Here is a 24,034-nt window from a genome sequence, read left to right as displayed (position 1 = left end):
CTTAGGGAGCCTGTATTTGGCACAGAGCCATCTGGCGTAGTAGGCACATTTCTTTTTTCTTTTGGCAGCAATACAGTGACCGCCCTTTCACTCTCAGTCTGGGCCTCTCTTCCTCCCTCCTGGTCTCAGAACTGATTCTGCATCTCCCGTCCGCACACAGAAACTGCTCGGCAACCCCTCCCGGCTCTGTCCAGTTCATCAAGATCAGGTAATAGACACTTTTCTGACTTGTACGCGGCACAAATGCTGGAGATCTGCCCAGTCTTACAGTGTATGTACAGCCAAAGCATTTTATTTTTAACTAATCTTCAGGCCTCAAATGATTTTTTAAAAACAAAAAAATAGTTCTGGCAGAGAAAGGGTTAAGATTAGTTTCCGTCGCATTGGTGTCTTCAGGGAGCACATGGCTGTTAATGTGTAGCAGTCTTTTGGGACACGTTTGCACTTTCGCAGAACGAGGACTGCTGTGCAAAATGTAAGCACGTTGATTCCCTGAAAGCCCAGGTTCTGAATCTAGGGAAGCAACTGTCAACACGGAAAAGAATCTCCATACTAAAGGAGAGCCAGGAACGCACCCGGCAGGTGCCGGCACAGAGGCAGGTGGAGACAAAGGTGTGCAGGCACCAAAGCAGAGTAAATGGGTGACAGTTAGGAAGGGTAGAGTGGAAAGAGTCAGGGAGGCCGGTCCTGGGCTGGAACATCCCAATAAGCACGCCCATTGCTTGACATTGGTGAAACCAGTCAGGGACCAGCACTGCTGGAGCAGAGTGACGCCCCTAGCTGCCAGGGGAAGAACTCCTCAAGTGAGGTTGGGAGTAAAACCAAGGGAAAGGATAGACAGATTCTGGTGGTTGGGGACTCAATTCTCAGAAGGACAGAGAGGGCAATCTGTCACAAAGACCTGAAGCTCCAAACTGTATGTTGTCTACCGGGCGCTCGTATTCGGCACATCACGGATCTGGTGGACAGATTACTGGGAGGGGCTGGGGAAGACCTGGCTGTCTTGGTGCACGTTGGCACGAAAGACAAAGCCAGAAGAAGATGGAGTGTCCTAAAAAACTATTTTAGAGACCTAGGAGCTAAATTAAGGAATAGAACCGCCAAGGTAGTATTATCAGAAATGCTACCGGTACCTCGATCCACACCTGATAGGCAGTGGGAGATTAGGGAAGTAAACAAGTGGCTGAGGATCTGGTGTAGAAAGGAGGGGTTCAGGTTCCCTTCTCAGTCAGTTACCAGCTCTTTAGCTGGGACAGACTGCACCTAAATGGGGAGGGTGCAGCTCGGCTGGGAGAGAAAATGGCCGATAAGTTAGAGGGGCTTTTAAACTAGGCTATGGGGGGAATGGTCCAGATGTAGAGATAAACAGCGTGGAATTTTTTTTTCAAGAGGATAGTATTGGGGGCATTAGTAGTAGGTTCACTAAAGCACCTAAACCCGAGGTAAGTATAGTAACAAATCCTATTTGCAACCTCAGAACACCCAATAATGAGATAGTATGTGACCAAAAAAACTATGTGGCTTGTTCACCAATGCCAGGAGTTTTGCAGAGAAGATGGGAGAACTAGAGATACTGTTGTACAAGGAGGATTTAGATTTTGTGGGAATTTTCAGAGACTTGGTTCAACAGCTCTCATGATTGGCTGGCAACCATTCAAGGGTGTTCCCTATATCACAGAGATAGGGAGGGTAAAAAAAAAAAAGAAAAAAAAGGGGGGGAGGGGTATTCCTGTATATCAGAAATGATGTAAAAATGAATGTGAGGGACGACATCACTAATGGAGGTATTGGGAATAGACGTAAGAAAGTAATACGTTTGTAATGAGATAATAAGACATGGGCATTGCGAGCGCGTACTCTCGATCTGAGTCGACACAGCTGGACCGCACGGCGTCAGTTGTGGGCAGGTTCTATACTGCCCTAGCTGGGGCTCCGCCCCATGCACTGCTTGGCCAGCGTGACGCTGGTGGTAGTTGTCCAGATGTGCAGGACTCCTATAAGGCGTCTCCCCAGACACACAGCTCGTTGCCATACACCTGCAGATGCCATAGCTCTGTGAAGCTCTGGCTTTTAAACATACCACCAAGGTAATGTCTTATTATCTCATTACAAAGTTGTTAATTTTTTAATGCTATTCCCAATACCTTGGGTTTATCTTGCTGGACTTACCTATCCATTACAGATGTCCATATATAATCATTATCAACTACCTGGTTCCATGATTGAAATGGTAACTTGCTTTCTGGGGTTAATGCCTGTGCTGCCTGTCTTCTGTCGGATTCTCTGCCATCTCAGTTTCCAGGACAGACATCCTTTGGGCCTAGCTCTCACATATACTGCAGCTCGGTATATCCTGTAAGTACCCAGAATGCACATTTTGTCTCTTCTGGTTGCACTGAGTCAATTATCTGATTTGACTATACTCTGTTGTTACAATTACCCTATAGCATCCGCCCCTGAGGAAGTGTTTTTACACGAAACACGTCGGACATCAAGGATGTAGCTACACACTGCAATAGGACTATATTTAGATATACCCAATCACTTTATGACTTATACAATTGTATACCCATGTTACATCATGTCGTTGTGCTGCTCAGTTCATTGTGTTTTTACACATTTTATGCCGTTTTTGATCACATTAATTTATTGCTATGTTTTATTATGTTGACATTATTTATATGGACCGATATTGGTTATGCTATGTGTTTTTGCACATGTTACCTGTATATATGTGCTTCATTATTACAATACACTTTTGCAATACCAATCTGTTCGGTTTTTCCTAACCCCAACCAGTCAGCTGCTTCATTCAAAGTCCCAAATGCCCCCCTTTTTGATACATGAATTCGGGATAGAGGCACGTCTTTTGGTGTGCTTCATTTAAAGTCCCAAAATGCCCCCCTTTTTTCTTCATCTTATATATCAATGACTTATGCCTCGTACACACGATACGATTGTTGGCAGGGTATTGTCTGTTGACAGACTGTTGTCCTAAAATCTTACCGTTAGTACGCTCCTATTGACAATTGTTGTCCAATTTTCCACCAACAAATGTTGGATTGCAGGCTAGTAAATTTTCGGTGGACGACGGTTTGATGTCACACAAAAGTACAAAAGCGCATGCTTGGAATCATGCTCACCAAACACAAAGTTAGCAGAAGGGGCCCAAAGGGTGGTGCTCAAGAGATGAAATTCCTCGTAGTATGTCACCACGTTCGTGTTTGTGGCATGACAATTGTGTACCCTTTCATTTGCAAGACAAGATCCTGGCACACGCCCTTTTGACAAAAATCAGAAGCTCGGTTGGCCAACAATCATACCGTGTGCACGAGGCTTAACCACTTGCCGATCGGCTCCTGTAGATATACGTCGGCACTTTGAAGATGGATATCTTGGTTGTGGCAGCAGCTGCTGCCTCAACTGAGATATCCATCTTTTCAGGAGCCAGTCATGTTTATGATAATGGTGGTCTCTGCGGCAGATTCGCCGTTATCGGCGGCGGGAGAGGGCCCCCCGCTGATCTCCCATGCCCTCCGCAGCTTACCGGAGCCGTCGGTAGCGGCGGAGGCGATCGGGTCCTCTCAGTGCCTGGGTATGGAGGCGAGTGAGGCTAAGATGGCTCCCACCCGTCTCCATACCATAGCAGGGCGGAAGCGACGTCAAAACATCACTTCCGCCCATACCTCTTAAAGGCACATTTTTTCAAAATAATTTTTTCAAATGTCAACAAGAGAACCTGCCATGCTTTTTTCTATTAGAAGGGATGTTTACATTCCTTGTAATAGGAATAAAAGTGACCCAATTTAAAAAAAAATTTAAAACGGTGAAAAAATTTATAAAATTAAGTAAAATAAATAAGAAAACCATTTTTTTTTTTTAAAGCGATCCATCACAACGAGCTCGCGTGCAGAAGTGAACGCATACGTGAGTAGTGCCCGCATATGAAAACGGTGGTCGAACCACACATGTGAGGCTTCGCCGCGATCGGTAGAGTGAGAGAAATAATTCTAGCCCTAGACCTCTTCTGTAACTCAAAACATGCAACCTGTAGAATTTTTTAAACGTCGCCTATGGAGATTTTTAAAGGTAAAAGTTTGACTTCATTCCACAAGTGCGCGCAATTTTAAAGCCTGACATGTTGGGCATCAATCTACTTGGCGTAACATTATCTTTCACAATATAAAAAAAAATTGGCTAACTTTACTGATGTCTTATTTTTTTATTCAAAAAAGTGAATTTTTTTCCAAAAAAATTGCGCTTGTAAGACCGCTGCGCAAATACGGTGTGAAAAAAAAGTATTGCAATGACCGCCATTTTATTCTCTGGGGGGGTTAGAAAAAAAAAACAATATGTAATGTTTGGGGGTTCTAAGTAATTTTCCAGCAAAAAAAAAATGGTTTAAACTTGTAAACACCAAAATCTCAAAACGAGGCTGGTCTTTACGTGGTTAAGAGAAAACAAAATCCTTGTTGTGCTATTGTGCATCGTGATCTCCTTGTTGTGCTATTGTGCATCGTGATCTTTAAATTTCATCACATATTGTTCTGTGTTTTATGGTGTAGGTTATTGCATCTAAATTGTCAAGAAGTTTTCTACAATAACTTTTGCATCAGACCGTTCTGCAGACATGAGCCGCCCTCCGATAAAAATTGTCAGCGGGATGCCGATCCTGGGACCCTTTGCTGAAAACTGGGCGAATGTTCAGGTCTTCCAGGCCAGAGAAGATGATATCATGATTAATACGTACCCAAAGTCAGGTGAGAGAAATTCCTCTAGGTGAAATCTCCCACATTAAGGCTTAATGTATGTTTTACAACCTCTCCTGAACGATTTAACATGACAGATAGTTAATTGACGTTTAAAAAATGTCAGTTTTGCCGCCATAACATGCAGCGTTTGTGTTTATAAGCGTTTTTTTCAAATAGGAAAAAATAAAACTGTTTCTGTAAATGGAACGTAGCTGAATGCGAGCTACTGCGTTTACACGCGTTTACAAGTTGTTACAGGCAAACTGCTCCTAAATGTCCGTGTAGCGGATGACGTTTTGGATGAAATGTCACACGCATGTAAATTTAGTTTTTGCCTCAAACCAATAGGGGTTCTGAGGGTTAGTTGTGTAGGTTGGCCTTAACACCAGTCTGGCCGGGCTGTGTTTGGAAGTTCTGCCTGGTCATGTGAACGGTGAGGTGCACATGACAGGCCAGAACCGGGTCTGGTTGGATGTTTGGGTATTGGCCTTCTCGGAGCCAATCAGTGGGAGTGCCGGGGCCCGCTGAGGAGTCTGGGAAGGGGTACTTAATGGGTGTGGATCACGTGAGGAGGTGAGGTGTTCGTGAGACCCGTGTGGTCTGTTCTGGTTCCAGCAACGGGGTAGCCCCGTGAGGGGTCCCGGTCATGGGGTGTTCGACATCCCGCAACATGTTCCTGTCGGTGGTCCCTGATAGACCTGCCTAGTCTGGGGTGGGGATCTGTCTGTTCCCGAGTCTCAGAACTGGCTGATCCGAGGCGCAGTAACTGAGGGAGGATTCAAGGTGTCCGGGTGTGCTCTCAGCTTGGAGGGACACCGCAGCTCGTGGAAGTGACCGGAGGAGGACTCTTCAGAGGAGGGCCGATAAGCTGGCATCCTGAGAAGTGCCTGGTTACTGAGTTGGGAAGGACATTGACGAATTCACACTTTTCTGGTACCATTGAGGAGACGGTAAATGTTCCAGGTACGGAGGAAAAAGGTTCCTGGCCACCCTCAGTTGATTAATCAAGTTTTGAGTCAACGTGCTGACTGCCATGATCTCTGGCTAGAGATCTGCTCAGCCTTGAAGTACCCAGCTGCGAGTGGCTACTCTCTGCGTGGAAATAGAGACTTTGCTAGACTTGCAGTTCAAGGTGCCTGAGTTCTTCACCCATGCCCTCTGTTCCCTAAGAGTCAGTTCACACAGGGGCGACCCGTCAGGCGACTTAGCCGCCTGACAAGTCGCGTCCCACTCTATGCAATGGAACCGTTCTCCGACTTAGAAAAAGGTTCCTGTACGACTTTTGGGGCGACTTGCATTGACTTCTATACAGAAGTAATTTCGCAAGCCGCCGCTAAAGTCGGGTTCCCGGTCGCTGAGGCAGTCGCGCTGCAAGTCGTGCTGCCTCAGTGTGAACGGGCTCTAAGAGACTGTGTTATTGAAAGTTGTTGCTGCAAAATAAACCCTTTTAAAAAGGACTTCATCTGTGTCAGTGTACAAGTTGTTGGGTATCAACCCTGGGAACCCCTAGACATGGAAGAGCAGGCCGAGAGAAGGTAACTGGTAAGCCCAGTAAGTCAAGGCCGCCCTGCAACGGGTTATGGCCGCTACATGCGTTTACCAGCAGCAGTGAACATGAGGCCTAATAAATGTGAAACTTCTTAGCGGAACCATGCACCCCAAAAAAACTTACAGGGATTGTTATTCTAACCCTTCCACACTCTGTCCAAAATGTAAAAAATGTTGGCTTTAGATTTACATTAAAGCGGTTGTATATCCGCAGAACAAAAAAAAAATGTAAAAAAAAGCCTGTAAGACAAAGGCATAATGAGCTAGTATGCACCACATACTAGCTCATTATAAAATACTTACTTTAGAACGAGGCGTCGGTATCTAATCCCGGTCCGCACTGAGGGAGCGGACATTGTGCCCTCTGCGTGTCTTCCAGGTATGACGACACGCGCTCGGGAGTCTTCTCAGGGTTTGCTTCCTCTTTACGTTGGTAACTGATATGACCACTGTATAGTAAACTTTTGACTGGGGGCTCTGGATTTTTGCATGTAGTTCAAGTAAGCGGAAACAAGTAGTTCCCCATGAATGGAATAAGGGTTTACGGTCACTTTGTTCTTTCCCAGGAACCACTTGGATGAGTGAGATCTTGGATCTGATCCTCAATAATGGAGACACAAAAAAGACGGCCAGAGGTGCAATATATGATCGGGTGCCCTTCCTAGAGTTTGCAGTACCCAATGTGGCCAAAGGTAAGTCAGAACAAAGGACAATTTTTTATTTTCCTGAGCCAAGAGTAAAACAAGCTTTGCAAAGGTCTGGGGGAAACAATTGAAAGGCTGGTGAAACAGCAAAGCATAGCACATCATTGCATTCTATCTGTCATGCCCACCCCTAGCGTAGTTATAGCTGGCTTCTGTGTTCTTCACCTATAGCAGCCCCCTTTCCTATAAAGCAAGTAAACCTACCGCTACTCGGTTGCCATCCAGGACTCATACACAATGTAGAGCTGCACGATTCTGGCCAAAATGAGAATCATGATTTTTTTTTTTTTGCTTATAATAAAGATCGTGATTCTCGTGGCATAACATCAACCCTCACATTATAAAAAAAAAAATTGGGCTAACTTTACGGTTTCGTTTTTTATTAATATATTAAAGTGTATTTTTTCCCGAAAAATTGCGTTTAAAAAAACGCTGCGCAAATACAGTGTGACATAAAACATTGCAACAACCGCCATTTTATTCTCTAGGGTCTCTGCTAAAAAGAAATATATATATATATATATATATATATATATATATATATATATAATGTTTGGGGGGCTCAAAGTAATTTTCTAGCAAAAAATACTGATTTTAACTTGTAAGAAACAAGTGTCAGAAAAAGGTTTAGTCTTTAAAGCGGAACTTCAGTCATTTGTTCTTCTTTCCAAAGAGCTGCAGAGCTGGAGATGTGCCTCTGTGTAAATCCAGGAAGTGAACAGGCAGCAGCAAGCCCTCCTCAGATCATCATTAGTACAGCTGAGCCTGGAGACCCTAAAGCTGATAACTCCCACAGAAACAGGAAGAGGACAGGGCAATCCTGCAGTGAAGAGTTCTACATAATCTAGATAATCCAGCTATTTTCACATCATGGGACATACTCAGGGGCGGACTGACAACTCATGGGGCCCCCGGGCAATAGGAGATTATGGGACCCCCAGGCAATCAGAAATTATGGGGCCACACAGTATACAATCACACAGTATACACAGACATGTTTCTATTGGCTGAGAAGGTACTGGAGAGGTGGGGCAGCTATAATCTTAGGATTTTTAGACCAAAAGGATGTCGGTAAGGAACATTTCAGAGACAGATATAAAAAAAAAAAACATACTGTCCCTGGTTTTACTGAGGCTGGCAACCCTGATGGGGCCCCTGGGCAGTGCCCGAGTGGCCGAATGATCAGTCCGCCCCTGGACATACTTTATTACAGGTAAGCAATGTAAATAAAACTGTAGAGAAACGAAATGTGTTTTTAGTTAAACTTCAGCTATAAAGAAGAATTTCAGGTATGGATATTTTATGTTAGTACTAGCTTGGACCAATGTAACTATGTATATACCACGTGTGGCCGATCCACCAGTTTTCAGAATACCCTAGGCCAGCAGTTCACCATGGGACCTAGAATGGAGATGTCTAGAGTAGGATCACTGTTTACTTCAGTGATTTCCAGGGACATCGGCCAGGAATAGTATATACATAGTTACATTGGTTCAAGCAGTAACTATATAAAAATATACAATGCCTGCAATTCTTCTTTAATGGTAAATAGCGATAGTATACAGTATTTGGATAGTGAATTGAAACACCAAGAAACAGCAGATGATTGAAAGGTAGGAAGTGAAGGGGGGGTGGGAAAGAAGTGTACACCAATATGGAATTCTAAAGAAAAAACTTACATTTGGTTGCTTCTTCACCCCCAGGAACGGAAATCCTGGATTCAATGGAGACTCAGCGCGTGATCAAATCTCACCTACCTATGGAACTTGTCCCACAGAGCTTTTGGGAAAAGAACTGCAAGGTGCAAGGCTTTGGTGTGATCTACATTGTATTGGAGAGCTGGCCAAGCCCTGTTTCTGGAGATACTGATCTATAAAACTTAAAAAAGTAAAAAAAAAAAGGTGTCTCTTATTCCGACTCCTACATACTGAATAGAAATGTGGAGGGGTGGAGCTCCCGGTGTAAAGAGTACCAACATAATAAAAGCAACACACACCCGATTTTGGGCTCAACGGACCTCCCAGACCTTCTTACCCCTGTTTTATGAACATCCAGGTCTATCCCTCATTCTGGATAATCACTTCTATCCCTCTTTCCGGAGATCCTGTTTATACTTTGTTTCTTGAGAGCCCAGTCTAGCCTTCACTCTGCAGAGCTTGTCCTATCTATGTTTCTGGAGAATCTGGTCTACCCCTCATTCTGGGGAGCCTGCTCGATCTATGTTTCTAGAAAGCCTGGTCTATGCCTTATTCTGGAGATCCCAAATTATATCTCATTCTGGAGAACCTGCTCTGTCTCTCTTTCTACTATATATTTCCTCTGTACATTTTGGTCTTCCTCTCACATCCTTGAGCCTGCCCTGTCTATGCTTCCTGAGAGTTTGGTCTATCGACTATTGGACTATTGGAAAGTCATCTCTACCGCTTCTTCTTAAAAGACCAATACACTATTCTATAAAGTAGGGATATGCAATTAGTGGACCTCCAGCTGTTGCAAAACTACAAGTGCCATCATGCCTCTGCCTCTGGGTGTCATGCTTGTGGCTGTGAGAGTCTTGCTATGCCTCATGGGACTTGTAGTTATGCAACAGCTGGAGGTCCGCTAATTGCATATCCCTGCTCTAGAGGAACCCTTGGCATTCATGGAACCCTGGTTGAGAAACCCTGTTCTACACGATTTTGGACCTGTGAGTGTTCCCGGTTGGGCTGACTGCAACAGCTGGAAGTCCGCAAATGACATATCCCTGCTTTTAAGCCTAACGCATATTAATACAGAAATCCTGAAATATCTTTCTGGAGAATTAAAGTGGAGTTCCAGCCATATAAAAGTCAGCAGCTACAAAAAGTGTAGCTGCTGACTTTTAATAATCGGACACTCACCTGTCCCACGGTCCAGTGATGCGGGCGAACGAAGCCCCGCTCCTCTCCTCCTCTTCTGCACGGCGCCGGCATTCTGACTGTGGGCATCTGGATGTGGCTTCACAGCCGGGCATTCACTGTGCATGTGCGAGTCGCGCTGCATGGTTTGATTGGCCGGGCAATCTTCTGGGACCTGTGACATGTCCCAGAAGATTGCACGGAGGGAGGGGAGAGGTGAACTTCCTTCCGGTTCTACAGAGCCACAAGAGGAAGTGGGAGCTGGGTACCTCTAAAAACAGGGTATTCGCTTAGGGGGATCACCTTCACTTAAATCTGCCTGAAGAGCCTGGTGTAGCCCTCTGTTTTGCTTTTCATCTATTAAGGTCACTTTGCATTAGAAGCAAGAAAGCTTAGACCTCTGTAGCTTAACCACTACAATACAGGGCACTTTCGCCCCCTTCCTTCCCAGCCCAATTTTCAGCTTTCATCGCTCTAGCGCTTTCAGTGACAATTGCGCGGTCATGCTACACTGTACCCAAATTAAATTTTTATCATTTTGTTCGCACAAATAGAGATTTATTTTGGTGGTATTTATTCACGACTCCGTTTTTTATTTTTTGCGATATAAGCGCAAAAAAGCGGAAATTTGGAAAAAAAACAATATTTTCTTTTTTCTATTTTAAAAGAAATCCAATAAAATCAAATTTTGTCATAAATTTAAGCCAAAATGTATTCTGCTACATGTTTTTGGTAAAAAAAATTCTGTTAAGTGTATAATAATTGGTTTGTGTGATCACGGACATATGTACGCAAATGATCATGTACATATGTGTGCAGGTGATCACGTACATATGTGTGCACATAATCATTGGGACAAGTGATTTTAGTGGGACATATGTGGGGGACATGTTTTTATTATTAGGGACATGTGTTTTTATTTTTTGGGGACATGTATGTTTTGGGGACATGTGTGTTATGGGGACATATGTGGGGACTGTGTTTACACTGTGTGGTGTGTTGTGTGTTTACACTAGACTGAAGATCAGTGAGTAAAAAGCTGTAAAAAACAGCTCATACTCACTGATCATCAGCCGGCTGCAGCAATCTGCTCTCCTCTCCTCAGCGATGACTTCTGTGTGAGGAGAGGAGGAGCCGATTGCCTAGCAACCGGCTGTTTGTTTACATCACATGACGGCCGTGATTGGACACGGCCGTCATGTGATCAGGAGGGCCAAACACAGAGCCCTCCTGCCGATCTGAGATGCGCCATGTCCCGGTGACACGGGCACATCGGGATCGCGCCGCTGCGCGGGATCCCGCTCCTCCTGATGGACGTTCCTGAACGTCCTATCAGGAGTAGACGGCTCCCACCCGGCCGTATATGTGCATTGGCCGGGTGGGAAGTGGTTAATAATGTGCTTTTACTAAACAAAAATGCTGCACATACAAAATATTACAATTATAGGAAAACAATACAAGACTGACAGATATACATACAACAAGCAAAATGCCACCTACTTCCTAGCAAATAAATATGAACTATAGTCTGTATACAATAGGGCTACACAAAAAGGTTACTTAGCTCAGGTTATAGCGGCTTCGCGATTGTCAGATGAAGTTTCTTCTGACATAGACCTTCTTTGGTGTCATTATAGGGTCCTCCTGTCAGCTTAGGCTGTCGACCTTTTATTTGGAAAGTTTAGTTAGACAATCCCCCATGGGTGTACTTTTATATGGGAGAACATTTCCCAACCTCTAGATGACACTATTGTATCATACATGCCATAGGTCATATATGTCAAAAGGTCAAGCTAGGTTGACCTTTGGTTACCTAACTTCTTGAGTTCAGTTACATAATTAATGTAAAACACTAGAAACATTTAACTGCCAACTGACTTTAGCCCAACATACAACAATAGTTCCTTTTTTTAGAGGACAGCTTGTGTAAATGTTTCCACTCAAACACTCAAATAAACCTAATGTCTCCTTCTTCCTTCTAAGGTAAACAAACAAACAAACACATTCTTCTGGTACACACGGTATTGGCTGGTTCAACAGAAACCGGTTGACATTCGGCCCCTGTATACAACAGCCTGTTTGGCTTTTGTCAAAAGGGGCATAAAAGGGGTCCCCAGAAAAACATCTGCCGAACGGCATCCGATGGCTGAGAATGCTGACTGGAGTGTTATGGCGGGGGGCATCCCCCTGTCAGAACACCATAGCTCAGATCGCTGTACTAACATCAGATTTTTGTTAAAGCGGCTCCCTATCGCCTCTTTTTTTTATTCAAAGAATATATGTATATCTATCTATCTATCTATCTATCTATCTATATATATATATATATATATATATATATGCTAGTTGTTTCCTTTTTTCTAAGAATTTCAAATTTTTTTAGTCTGCATTTACACATGTACATACCAATATCCTATGACAAGAAAGAGGCCAGTGATGGTGGATCCATTTGGTCTGCTCAGCTCATCTACTGCAAAGAGTGTTCAAGCTCTCAGAGTACACTGTGTGGAGCCTCTTATTATAGAATTCAGGTGCTTGCTGCCACTAAACAGCTGGAATATCTCACAGGTTTCACAGATCTGTTGTAATTTACAGATTCTTTTCCATCTCTGTGCAGGTGATCTATGTGGCACGCAATCCTAAAGATGTGTTGGTATCATATTATCATTTCTATCAAATGGCCATTGTCCACCCGGATCCTGGGACATTCGAGGAATTTTTTCAAGGTTTTATGGATGGGACAAGTATGTATTCCTTTTTTATACCTATCTTGGTCTTATGAAGTGCTTAAAATGGTGTTCATTGTTCATGAAATCCTCCTGAGGAAGACACATGACCCTGTGTCGACACACGTAGGGGAGGGGCAAGGATGAGCACAATATCAGGAACTAGCGTGCAGCTGGTTTAATTTAGATGTGTCAGCGGGGCTTGTGTGGAACGGGAGAGGTAGATTCCAAACATGGATTGTTTTTTGGCTGTTTATAGACTGGTGCACTTGTAGCACCAGAAAAATGTGAGTAACCTGTTATCGCCTTTTATGCAATAAACACCTATTTTAAAATGATATAAGAACTATTAGCCGTTCTCTACATTTTTTCACTGGCCACTACTGAGTACCTGGGAGCAAGGTGTGGAGAGGAGTTCTGGAGTTGCCATGGTGTAGCCCTAGAGAGGCTAAAAAAGCTGTTTCTGACCCTACTTAGCTGTAGTGGTCCCACCGTTTCAGGTGAGATTACTCCTGGAGAGGGGAGAGCACCTGTGTTGATACACATCTTGAATTTTTTTATCTGATATATGTATTCATTGTTCGTTGTTTGGTGGATTCTGGAGATCTAGAGTCTAAAGCACCTACTGCGCCCTTTGTGTTCATTGTTCGGTGGATTCTGGAGATCTAGAGTCTAAAGCACCTGCTGTGCCCATTATGAGGGGTTTCCACCATCCTTGTGCTGAGTTCCCAGTCTGTACACCTGCCGTGTCCATTATGAGGGGTTCCCACCATCCCTGTGCTATATTCCTGGGTCTGTACATCTGCTGTGCCCAATATAGTTCTCACCATCCCTATTATGTGTTCCTGGGTCTGTACACCTGCTGTGCCCATTATGAGCTGTTCTCACTATCCCTGTGCTGAGTTCCCGGGTCTGTACACCTGCTGTGCCCATTATGAGCTGTTCTCACTATCCATGTGCTGAGTTCCCGGGTCTGTACACCTGCTGTGACCATTATGAGGGGTTTCCATCCTCCTTGTGCTGAATTCCCAGGTCTGTATACCTGCTGTGCCCATTATAGAGAGTTCTCACCATCCCCATGCTGAGTTCCTGGGTCTATACACCTGCTGTGTCCATTATGAGGTGTTCCCACCATCCCTGTGCTAAGTTCTCAGGTCTGTTTACCTTCTGTGGCCATTATGAGATGTTCCCACCATCCCTGTGCTGGGTTCCTGGTCTGTACACTTGCTGTGCCAGCTCTGAGTTCCCAGATCTGCACACCTTCCACCATCCCTGTTTTTGTTTATTTTATTTTATGTAGAATGTAACAGGGGGAGAAGAAATACCAAATGTGAGTGAGAACACCCAAAGCACCTAAGTGGACATGAGCAGAGTCAGGAATTATGGTGGTATGCTCTTGCTGTCGAAGCATTCAAAATCCATAAGAACACAGGGGCTGGCTAAGCTTACTAAACCCTATTTACTGTATATCTACAAAAATTACTTTTGGGGCGAGCTGGTCCTTTAATTAAAAAATGTAAGTACTGTGTATTTTTAGATAGTACTAGAGGCCCCTTTCTCAGGCAAATGCCTAAGAAAGGGGCCCTGTGTGGCTCTGAAACATTGCTGTTTGTGTACCATGTGACCATGTGAATAAAGCTTTGGATCCTTCTGAGGAATCCCTGGTGTGCTGATGACATTTCTCACCTTATAATTTGGACCCCTGTAAGGATACAGGTCTACTGCATATAAACCTTTTTTATGGGGGGAGATGATGGGCTTGGAGACACTTCCACAGATCAAGGGTTGGGTTCCATCAAATCAGCAATAAATGTTTTCCCTTTAGGAGGCTGGGCATTCCTTCTGTCCACTAATTCAGTTTTCAGCTAGAATGTACTCAAAAAGAATAAAGAGCCACCATAGTGTAGTACTTTAAATCAGAAGAGTAATTTATTAAAACACTCACATATGTCAGTGCACATCTACTGGTGCACTGCAGGAGAATCATCACAGTTATCCAGCATGCACAAGCAAATTGCAAGCGCTGCTCAGAACCGCACTTCTGGTTTCCTGGTGTGAAGCCACCCAGCTCTGCCCAATATGTTGTGTCATCAATCACATGACTTCATCATGGAATCCCCACATGGAAGTAATTTATTTTACATAATAATTGTTGTATATATGTGGTTTGATGTATTGTTAGGGGCACTGGGGCACTGTAACGGTGATGGATTTGTTTTGAAGGTTTATGGATTTATGAATTAATGTGAGCATCTTGGCATTAATATTGATTTTATATTAAGTATAGACGTGGGTACACATATAAGGTATCTGTAGCAAGTTATCGGTTGGTAATTGATTATTTTGTTTGATTCATAATATCTAGGTGGCAGCGCAGGATTATTTTATATAAATAAAACATGGCACCCAACAAAAAAAAAAAAGTGAAGATGCACACCATGTTTAAAAAACAATACAACATTTGAATAAATTGGGGTCACCTCAAAACTCGATTCCCTAAGGGATATAAGAAGCAAGTATAGGATTCAGCTTTCCAGCATCCACATAAATCTGAAACACGGATTCTAGCTGTAAGCAATCTGAAATTGTCCTATTCTTTCTTGCAGTTGCCTTTGGCTCCTGGAGCCAGCATGTGAAGGGCTGGTGGAAGATCAGACAGCAGAAAAATGTGCTTTATATATTCTACGAGGATATGCTGGAGGTGAGGCAGTCTCCTAAACTGCTAGAAGAGGATAGGTGAAATGGTTATTTCACTTGGTCCTTTTAAAGGACAGGTAAACGTTCATATACCTGTCACCAAAATGCCCCCTGGTCCTCCAATGGAGCCCTGTGTATAACAACCCTTACCTCCAATCAGTTGGTCCAAGGTCTTGGTACTATAGCTGGGGGTGTGTTAGAGACCTGGTCACACCTGGTCCCACCCACTGCTTTCTGGATTAACACCACTGCCTCTACTGCTGAATCTCTTCCACTGGAAGCTGCAGTGTCCAGGAGGGGGAGCGTGTGAGGCACAAGTCAAGGAGTACTTGGCTCAGTCAGGAGAGGTAAAGGAAGTTTTTCTTTTACTTTATGAGGATTGTGCATTACATAGTACCTGGATTTGGTACATGTTTAGACTGTCATCCAGGAGTATTTAGTTGTACTCTCAAATAACCTTTATTGGTACTTTGAGAAATGAATCTCCCTATTGTAAGACACAAAGTCCATAACTTTAAAAAACAATAATGAATAGGACAAACGTACATTTTTCAAGTGATAGCCATGGGCCCCTACTGAGCACTGGATCAGATAGCTCAATAAAAGCAGTATAAATACCATTGGTTGAAAAGTTTAATATTGAATTTTGAAAACCTGATAGCTTCAAATTTCGTTTTTGCGGCCACAACTGATCCTTGTGATGTCTTCTCAGTCGCAGATTTTAGGTCTTTTAGGTCTAGTTCAGGGATCAGAGAAGTGCTTTATGAATGTATCTGTCCTTTCCGCTAAGACCAGGCTCATTGTCTTCATCTTCTTCTCTCTGGGTGAAGGATCCAAAGCGTGAAATCAAGAAGGTTTTGAAGTTCATAGAGAAAGACCTTCCTGACGATGTTCTGGAGAAGATCCACCAGCACACCACGTTCAAGGCTATGAAGGAAAACAAAATGTCCAATTATTCTACCATACCCTCATTTGTCATGGACCACAACATCTCCCCTTTTATGCGGAAAGGTAAAGACCCTCAACCCCACTCCATTCCAAATTATAAAATACACAGATCTATACCTGCTAGTAGAAAGTCATTTTTGTTTTAAGAGTTTACAGGAACTAAATATGTATTTTTAGGTAAACAGAACAATTCATCTTGATGAGTTTCAATACATAGTTTGTAATTGTGTACATACATGGGGTACAGTTATACCACTATATTACCTGTCCTACTGTATGTAACACTATTACAGGTTTATGTGGACCACTAGGTGTACACTCTGAAAGTCCTAGAGCGGTTAATTGCGTAACTGGATCCTTGGTGTGCAGTCGGTAAGACACCAAAGGTGTGATGGTCACTTTAGTTGGGTTTGTACTGACCATTTAAGAAGTAGAGGGTGAGGGAAGAGTATACCCAAAAACACAATAGCAGTACTTCAGCAGCCCCTTGGCTTTTTACCCATGCAACAACTTCAGAAAGCTTTAGAAAGCTTTTGTATCACCCAATGCACCAAGGAAGAATCGAAGCCAAGGTTATTGTGTCTGCTTGGTTACTCCATAAGTAACTGCAGGTCAGCCAGAAGGTTCTTGTGCTTGCCTCCCCATCTAACTGGTTCAGTTCTGCTTACTCTTTGCAGTCAGTCACAAGTGATTCCTCAGGTTGCAGTACATCTCCTTCAATATTTTAGTCACATCTTCCTCTGGACAGAATTCCAGAAAGTTAATTTATTTCGGGAAGCTGCTAAACAGGGCCAAGAGTAGCACAAAACTCTTAGCACAGGCTCTCTCCGTGTGGAACGCAGAGGAACAATTAACTTCCTCTAGCATAGCTCCATCTGGGGCAGAGCCCAGAAAAGGACAGAGCACTCTGGAACGATATGCCAAGGATTAATTTCCTATCCTAAGCTTACTATATTATGAAAAACAGATTTTCTCCTCTAGGGAAAGGACTTTATCATGGGCAGGTGGCCACACAAAATGTACAAAAGTAAGTCAAAATAAAAAGATTTTTATCCCCTTCCCGCCGAGCGTACGCAGATGTGCGTACTCGGCTTCCGGGGGGTATACCGGGATGATGCCCGCACCTGCAGGCATCATCCCGGTACCGTTTTTTTCAACGGGCGATTGGCTTTCCAGCCATAACAAGCGAAGCGGCTAAAAGCCGCTCGGCTGTTATGCCGGAGGAGCGGGAGGGGACGCCCCCCCTCCCGTCGCCTCCCACCGCTGTTACCGGTGCTCCCGCTCGATCGGGAGCACCGATTCACGCTGCCTTCGGCTGCTGGGGAGGAACTGGAACGAAGCTGTAAGCAGCTTCGTTCCAGTCTCCTCATAGTAAACACGGAAGCGACGTCATGACGTCACTTCCCGTTTACTCGGCTGCCAATGGCACCGGTTTTAAAAAGATATATGGTATTCTGAATCGCCGTTTTCAGCGATCTGAATACATTGAAGTGTAAAGGAGGGATGGGGGGTCTTTTAGACCTCCGATCCCTCCATAAAGAGTACCTGTCACCACCTATTACTGTCACAAGGGATGTTTACATTCCTTGTGACAGCAATAAAAGTGATCAAATTTTATTTATTTTTTTTAAAACAATTTATTCATTTTCAAATAAATAAAAAAATAAAAAAAATAAAAAAAATTTTTAAAGCGCCCACCGTCCCCGTGAGCTCGCGAAGCAAAGAAAACGCATACGGAAGTCGCGCCCGCATATGTAAACGGTGTTCTAATCACACATGTGAGGTATCGCCGCGATCGTCAGAGCGAGAGCAATAATTCTAGCACTAGACCTCCTCTGTAACGCTAACCTGGTAACCGTAAAAAAATATTAAAGCGCCACCTATTGAGATTTTTTAGGTACCGTACTTTGTCGTCAATCCACGAGTGCATGCAATTATAAAGTGTGACATGTTTGGTATCTATTTACTCGGCGTAACATTATCTTTCACATTACGCAAAAAAATTGGGCTAATTTTACTGTTTCGTTTTTTTTTAATTCATGAAAGTGTCCCTTTTCCCAAAAAGTTGCGTTTAAAACACCGCTGCGCAAATACCGTGTGACATAAAATATTGCAACAATCGCTGTTTTATTCTCTAGAGTCTCTGCTAAATATATATATATATATATATATATATATATATATATATATATATATATATATATAAAATGTTTGGGGGTTCCAAGTAATTTTCTAGCAAAAAATATGGATTTTAACTTGTAAACACCAAATGCCAAAAATAGGCTTAGTCGTGAAAGGGTTAATAATAATAATTAAAATTGATGATACCAAATACAATGCACATTTCATATATTTACAAGCAATAGAAAACATACAAACATGATAAACATGACTTATCCTGTTTTACTGTATTTTTCCTAAGTCCAACTGTATTACAATATACTACAGTGGACGAAGGCAGCAAACCCAACGCGTTTTGAGATCTTAAATAAATTCTCTTCATCAGGGGTATGTATAATTCACATAAGACAGAAAACAGGAAATCTAAAATTAAAGCAAAATCACATTAAACTTAATTATTTATGTCATCAAAAAACAAGCTTACTATATTGGACCAACTCTGTGATTGGCTAAGAAGGACACTTGAGGTGATTGTAGCCGTATTAGTGCAATAGAACAATTGAGTAGTGTCTACGATACTTTTTTATTACTAACATGCACATTTTCAGGACAAGCTTTCAGGGTATACCTCCTTCTTCAAGGTTCAAGCAATACTTAGAGTAAAACTAAAGGCAACAGTTTTTTGTTTTTTTTGATAGAGTGCTGAGGTATTAGAACCCCTGTCAGTTTTTATTGCTGTCTGTGCCCCCCATTATGGAGATTCACCCTCTCTAGTTGCCCTGATTACCATTATCATTGAAAGGAAAAGCAAAAGAAAATCACAAGTTTTGGGTTGTCCCCAGAAAAGTAATAGAGAGGAAATTTTCCAATGGGGACACTAAGTGCTGGTGACAAGGGGGTCCCCAAGGAATTACCCTAATATGCAGGGATTTCTTCTTACTTCCTGTTTGGCTATGGGACAGGAAGTGAAATCTCCCCAATGGGACATAGATGGCGGAAAAGGGGTTATAACCCTCCCTTGCTCTATCCAAAATGAAAAAAAAAATGAAAAAAAAGTTGTGGCTATAGTTCTTTTAAAACCTTGTGTATTAGTACTGCTTGGACCCTGAAGAAGGAGGTACACAAAAGCTTGTCCTGAAATTAGACATGTGCAATTCATTTTGTTTCATATTCTATTTTTAATGAATTTTGACCAATTAGTTAATTCGGAAATTTCACAATTTCAGAATTTTCGAATATTCGAATTTGGAATTGAAAATTTCGCTAAAATTGAAAGTCTGAAAATAAGAATAAAAATCTGAAAATTCAAAAGAATGAAAATGCGAAAATTCGAAAACCCCAAAATGTGAAATAATAACTAACTAATAATAACTTAACTATAACTAACTATTAAATTATAGTTATTGGAATTTCCTTGCAAATTTGGCTGTTAATGAACATAACAAATACGAATTCATCCAAAGTTACCAATTATCTGATATAACGAATGCCGTACGAATGGAACGTAACGATCTATTAACAATAATAATAATACATTTTTTTATTATTATTTATTATAAATTTGTTCCATTCCATTTGTTTAAATACGGCATTCATTATTTCGGATAATTCGTAACTTCAGATAAATTTGTATTCGTTATGTTCACAAACAGCCAAATTTGAAAGGAAATTCCAATACCTATAATTTAAAGCGGAGGTCCGGCCGTTTAAAAAAAAAAAGTCAGCAACTACAAACACTGCTGACTTTTAATAAGGACATTTACCTGTCCATGGAGCCCATGATGTCGGCCCCCCCCCGAAGACGATCCATCCATCGGATCAGTTGCCGGTGCTGCCATCTTAATGAAGGGAGCCTTGCGGCTTCACTGTCCGTTTCCTACTGCGCATGCGCGAGTCGCACGGCACTTTGTGAATGGCTCTCTTGTTTTCTGGGACACACACATGCCCCAGAAGACAACGGGGCAGCTCGCCAAAGAGGAGGAACTGAAGGAACAGCGCCGCGGAAAAGGAAGTGGCAGATTAGGAAGACTGCCTAGCAACAGAGTTTAAAACAGGTTATAACAGAGGTCATAGTACCTGTGTAGTGTGAGTACCTGAGTGTTGTCTGAGTAGTGTGTGTGTGGATTGTTAGTACTTGTGTATTGTGTACTGTATACTTGTGTGTTGTGAGTGCACATAGGTCTGTGAGTGCACGTAGTTCTGCGAGTGCATGTAGGTCTGCGAGTGGTCTGCGAGTGAGCATAGTTCTGCAAGTGCATGTAGGTCTGTGAGTGGTCTGCGAGTGCACGTAGGTCTGCGAGTGGTCTGCGAGTGCACGTAGGTCTGCGAGTGGTCTGCGAGTGCACGTAGGTCTGCGAGTGCACGTAGTTCTGCGAGTGCACGTAGTTCTGCGAGTGGTCTGCAAGTGGTCTGCAAGTGCAGGTAGGTCTGCAAGTGGTCTGCGAGTGCACGTAGGTCTGCGAGTGGTCTGCGAGTGCACGTAGGTCTGCGAGTGGTCTGCGAGTGCACGTAGGTCTGCGAGTGGTCTGCGAGTTCACGTAGGTCTGCGAGTGCACGTAGTTCTGCGAGTGGTCTGCAAGTGGTCTGCAAGTGCAGGTAGGTCTGCAAGTGGTCTGCGAGTGCACGTAGGTCTGCGAGTGGTCTGCGAGTGCACGTAGGTCTGCGAGTGGTCTGCGAGTGCACGTAGGTCTGCGAGTGGTCTGCGAGTGCACGTAGGTCTGCGAGTGGTCTGCGAGTGCACGTAGGTCTGCGAGTGGTCTGCAAGTGGTCTGCAAGTGCAGGTAGGTCTGCAAGTGGTCTGCGAGTGCACGTAGTTCTGTGAGTGCAGGTAGGTCTGCAAGTGGTCTGCGAGTGCACGTAGTTCTGTGAGTGCAGGTAGGTCTGCGAGTGGTCTGCAAGTGCACATCGGTCTGTGAGTGCACGTAGGTCTGCTAGTGGTCTGTGAATGCACGTAGTTCTGCGCGTGCACGTAGTTCTGCGAGTGGTCTGCGAGTACCTGTGTATTGTTTTGTTGAGTAGCTGTGTATTGTTTTGTTGAGTAGCTGTGTATTGTCTTGTTGATTAGTGTCAGGAATCTAGTTGTTAGGTAATTTGGACGGTATAATCCCCAATCCTCATTAAATGAATAGGTACGATGCCCGGCGGGTGTGGAGAGGTGACTTGTTGTACATCTTGCGGCATGTATGTGTTCCTTGATCATCCGATCGAGGGTGAATACTGCTGTACAAAATGTAAGCGCATTGTTTCCTTGGAAGCCCAGGTTCTGAATCTGGGGAAACAACTGTCAACACTGAGAAGTCCCTCCATACTAAAGGAGAGCCAGGAACGTACACGGCAGGTGCCGGCACAGAGGCAGGTGGAGACAAAGAGGTGCAGGCACTAGGAAATAGTAGATGGGTGACAGTCAGGAAGGGTAGAGGGGGAAGTGCCAGGGAGGCCGATCCAGGGCTGGAGCATCCCAATAAGTACGCTCCATTGAGTGACATTGGTGAAACCAGTCAGGGACCAGCACTGCTGGAGCTGAGGGACTCTCCTAGCTGCCGGGGGAAGAACTCCTCCAGTGAGAGTGGGAAGTGAAGGGAAAGGAAAGACAGATTCTGGTGGTAGGGAACTCAATTCTTAGAAGGACAGAGAGGCCAATCTGTAACAAAGACCTGAAGCGCCGAACAGTATGTTGTCTACCGGGCGCTCGGGTTCGGCAAATCGCGGATCTTGTGGACAGATTACTGGGAGGGGCTGGGGAAGACCCGGCTGTCCTGGTGAACGTTGGCATCAATGATAAAGTCAGAGGCAGATGGAGTGTCCTAAAGAATGATTTTAGGGACTTAAGAGTTAAATTGAGGAAAGGGACCTTCAAGGTAGCATTCTCTGTAGATCGAGACACACCAGAAAGGCAGAGGGAGATTAGGGAAGTAAACAAGTGGCTGAAGAGCGGGTTTAGTAAGGAGGGGTTTGGGTTCCTGGAGGACTGGGTCGACTTCTCAGTCGATAACCGGTACTATAGAAGGGACGGACTGCACCTAAATGAGGAGGGTGCAGATCAGCTGGGAATGGTATCGCCTGATAGGCGTCCAATCACAGTGCCTGTCGTTTCAGCCAGGTGACAGGTAACCCAGACCTGATTGGCTGAGATGGGGTTCAGTGTTGGCAAAGCGAATTCCTTCGCTTTGGTAACACACAGCTGAGTGAATAGCAAACGCATAGCGTTGCGCCCGCTATTCACATTTTTGGGCGTCTATTAGAGCCTATGGCTCTAATCAGGTGCTTCAAAAACACCCCCGCTGCTGTAATTTAGGCACCCGGCACTCAAAAAGGGGCCGGACACCTGAATAGGGGGTTCAGCAGCGACCATAGAGAGGGGGCAGCGCTCCTGCGCCCTTTATGAACACACCGCCAGGGGTCAATGGAAAGTTATCAGAGAGGCAGAAATGACTCATTGCTCAAGGAACCCCTAACAACCTCTAGAGCAGGGATATGCAATTAGCACATGCAAAACTACAAGTCCCATCATGCCTCTGCCTCTGGGTGTCATGCTTGTGGCTGTCAGAGTCTTGCTATGCCTCATGGGACTTTTAGTTATGCAACAGCTGGAGGTCCGCTAATTGCATATCCCAGCTCTAGAGGAACCCTTGGCATTCATGGAACCCTGGTTGAGAAACCCTGCTCTACACGATTTTGAACCTGTGAGTGTTCCCGGTTGGGCTGACTTCCCACAGGGTTATTTGTGAACTAATATTTCAATAAAGGGTTCTTTCATTGCACTCAGACTGTATGTGTTATTGCCACCACACTGCACTGCACCCACCCACAAGAACAGGGTTGCCACCTCATCCCTTTAAACCCGGACACAGATGAATTCTGTGGCTGATTAAGGTGATAATTAAACTCTCTTGATGCCTTATCTGCATCAAATTAGAACCCGTGTAATTCATATGTGTTCTGGTTTAATGGGATGAGGTGGCAACTCTACACAAGAACCCTCTACTGCCTGCATGCCTGAGCTAAGGGCAGATGGATTTCAGGAAGTAAATGGTACATGCATGCCAGCATAGTTAAGATGAACGAGCTGTCTTAATGAATGAGCTGTCCTAATGCATGATCTGTCCTAATGCATGAGCTGTCATCTTGAGTAAGGGCAGATTGCCTTTACTCTAGATGGCCACAGTTAGAAGTGGTAGAGGGTATTTTTCAAATTGATTTCTCGACAAAATAAATCATGAAGACGTGGATGGGTGGGTGAGTTTGCTTTCAATATCAATACTTAATTAAATAGTGTTTTGATCTGTGGTGCTCAGATACCATTTTGTTCCGCTTTAATGGATCAGCCTCTGCATGTCTCTGTCTCCAGGTGTCTGCGGGGACTGGAAGAATCATCTCACAGTGGCACAGAATGAAATCCTTGATGCATATTTGGAGCGGGAGATGACCGACAAAGATCTAACTTTCCGATTCCAAGACTGATGCTGCATTGGAATAAATCTCCTATTTCCCTTATCCCTTTTATTACAGGGACATTTTATGACTAAAGTCATTTTGGTCAGAAGACTTGTATTGCTATCCATTTACAAAAAAAAAAATATAGGTATAAAATGTTCTGGTACAGTCTAGAGCAGTGATGGTGAACCTTGGCACCCCAGATGTTTTAGAACTACATTTCCCATGAT

At 43.8% G+C, this 24,034-nt stretch overlaps 1 protein-coding gene across 4 annotated transcripts; it reads left to right on the top strand.

Annotated features, from left to right (window-relative positions):
• On the top strand, nucleotides 1–23,864 carry LOC143923616 (sulfotransferase 1 family member D1-like). Of its 4 annotated transcripts, none has more exons than XM_077447413.1 (8): nucleotides 5–208; nucleotides 4,629–4,760; nucleotides 6,866–6,991; nucleotides 8,707–8,804; nucleotides 12,497–12,623; nucleotides 15,212–15,306; nucleotides 16,133–16,313; nucleotides 23,719–23,864. In XM_077447413.1, the coding sequence occupies exons 2-8, from the start codon at nucleotides 4,631–4,633 to the stop codon at nucleotides 23,829–23,831; spliced, it is 870 nt and encodes a 289-aa protein (XP_077303539.1). In that variant the 5' UTR covers nucleotides 5–208; nucleotides 4,629–4,630; the 3' UTR covers nucleotides 23,832–23,864. The 4 variants fall into 4 exon arrangements, with proteins under 4 accessions (XP_077303540.1, XP_077303539.1, XP_077303537.1 ...); XM_077447411.1 differs by having other exon boundaries at nucleotides 12–208; nucleotides 4,566–4,760; XM_077447412.1 differs by having other exon boundaries at nucleotides 13–208; nucleotides 4,617–4,760.
• Nucleotides 23,865–24,034: the final 170 nt, after the last annotated feature.

The sequence above is a fragment of the Lithobates pipiens genome, unplaced genomic scaffold (genome assembly GCF_037356315.1).
Source record: "Lithobates pipiens isolate NorthernLeopardFrog02 unplaced genomic scaffold, aLitPip1_a1.2 Scaffold_22, whole genome shotgun sequence".
NCBI classification, from domain to species: domain Eukaryota; kingdom Metazoa; phylum Chordata; class Amphibia; order Anura; family Ranidae; genus Lithobates; species Lithobates pipiens.
The sequence above is the reverse complement of the archived record's forward strand: the minus strand, read 5'-3'. Positions and strand labels throughout refer to the sequence as shown.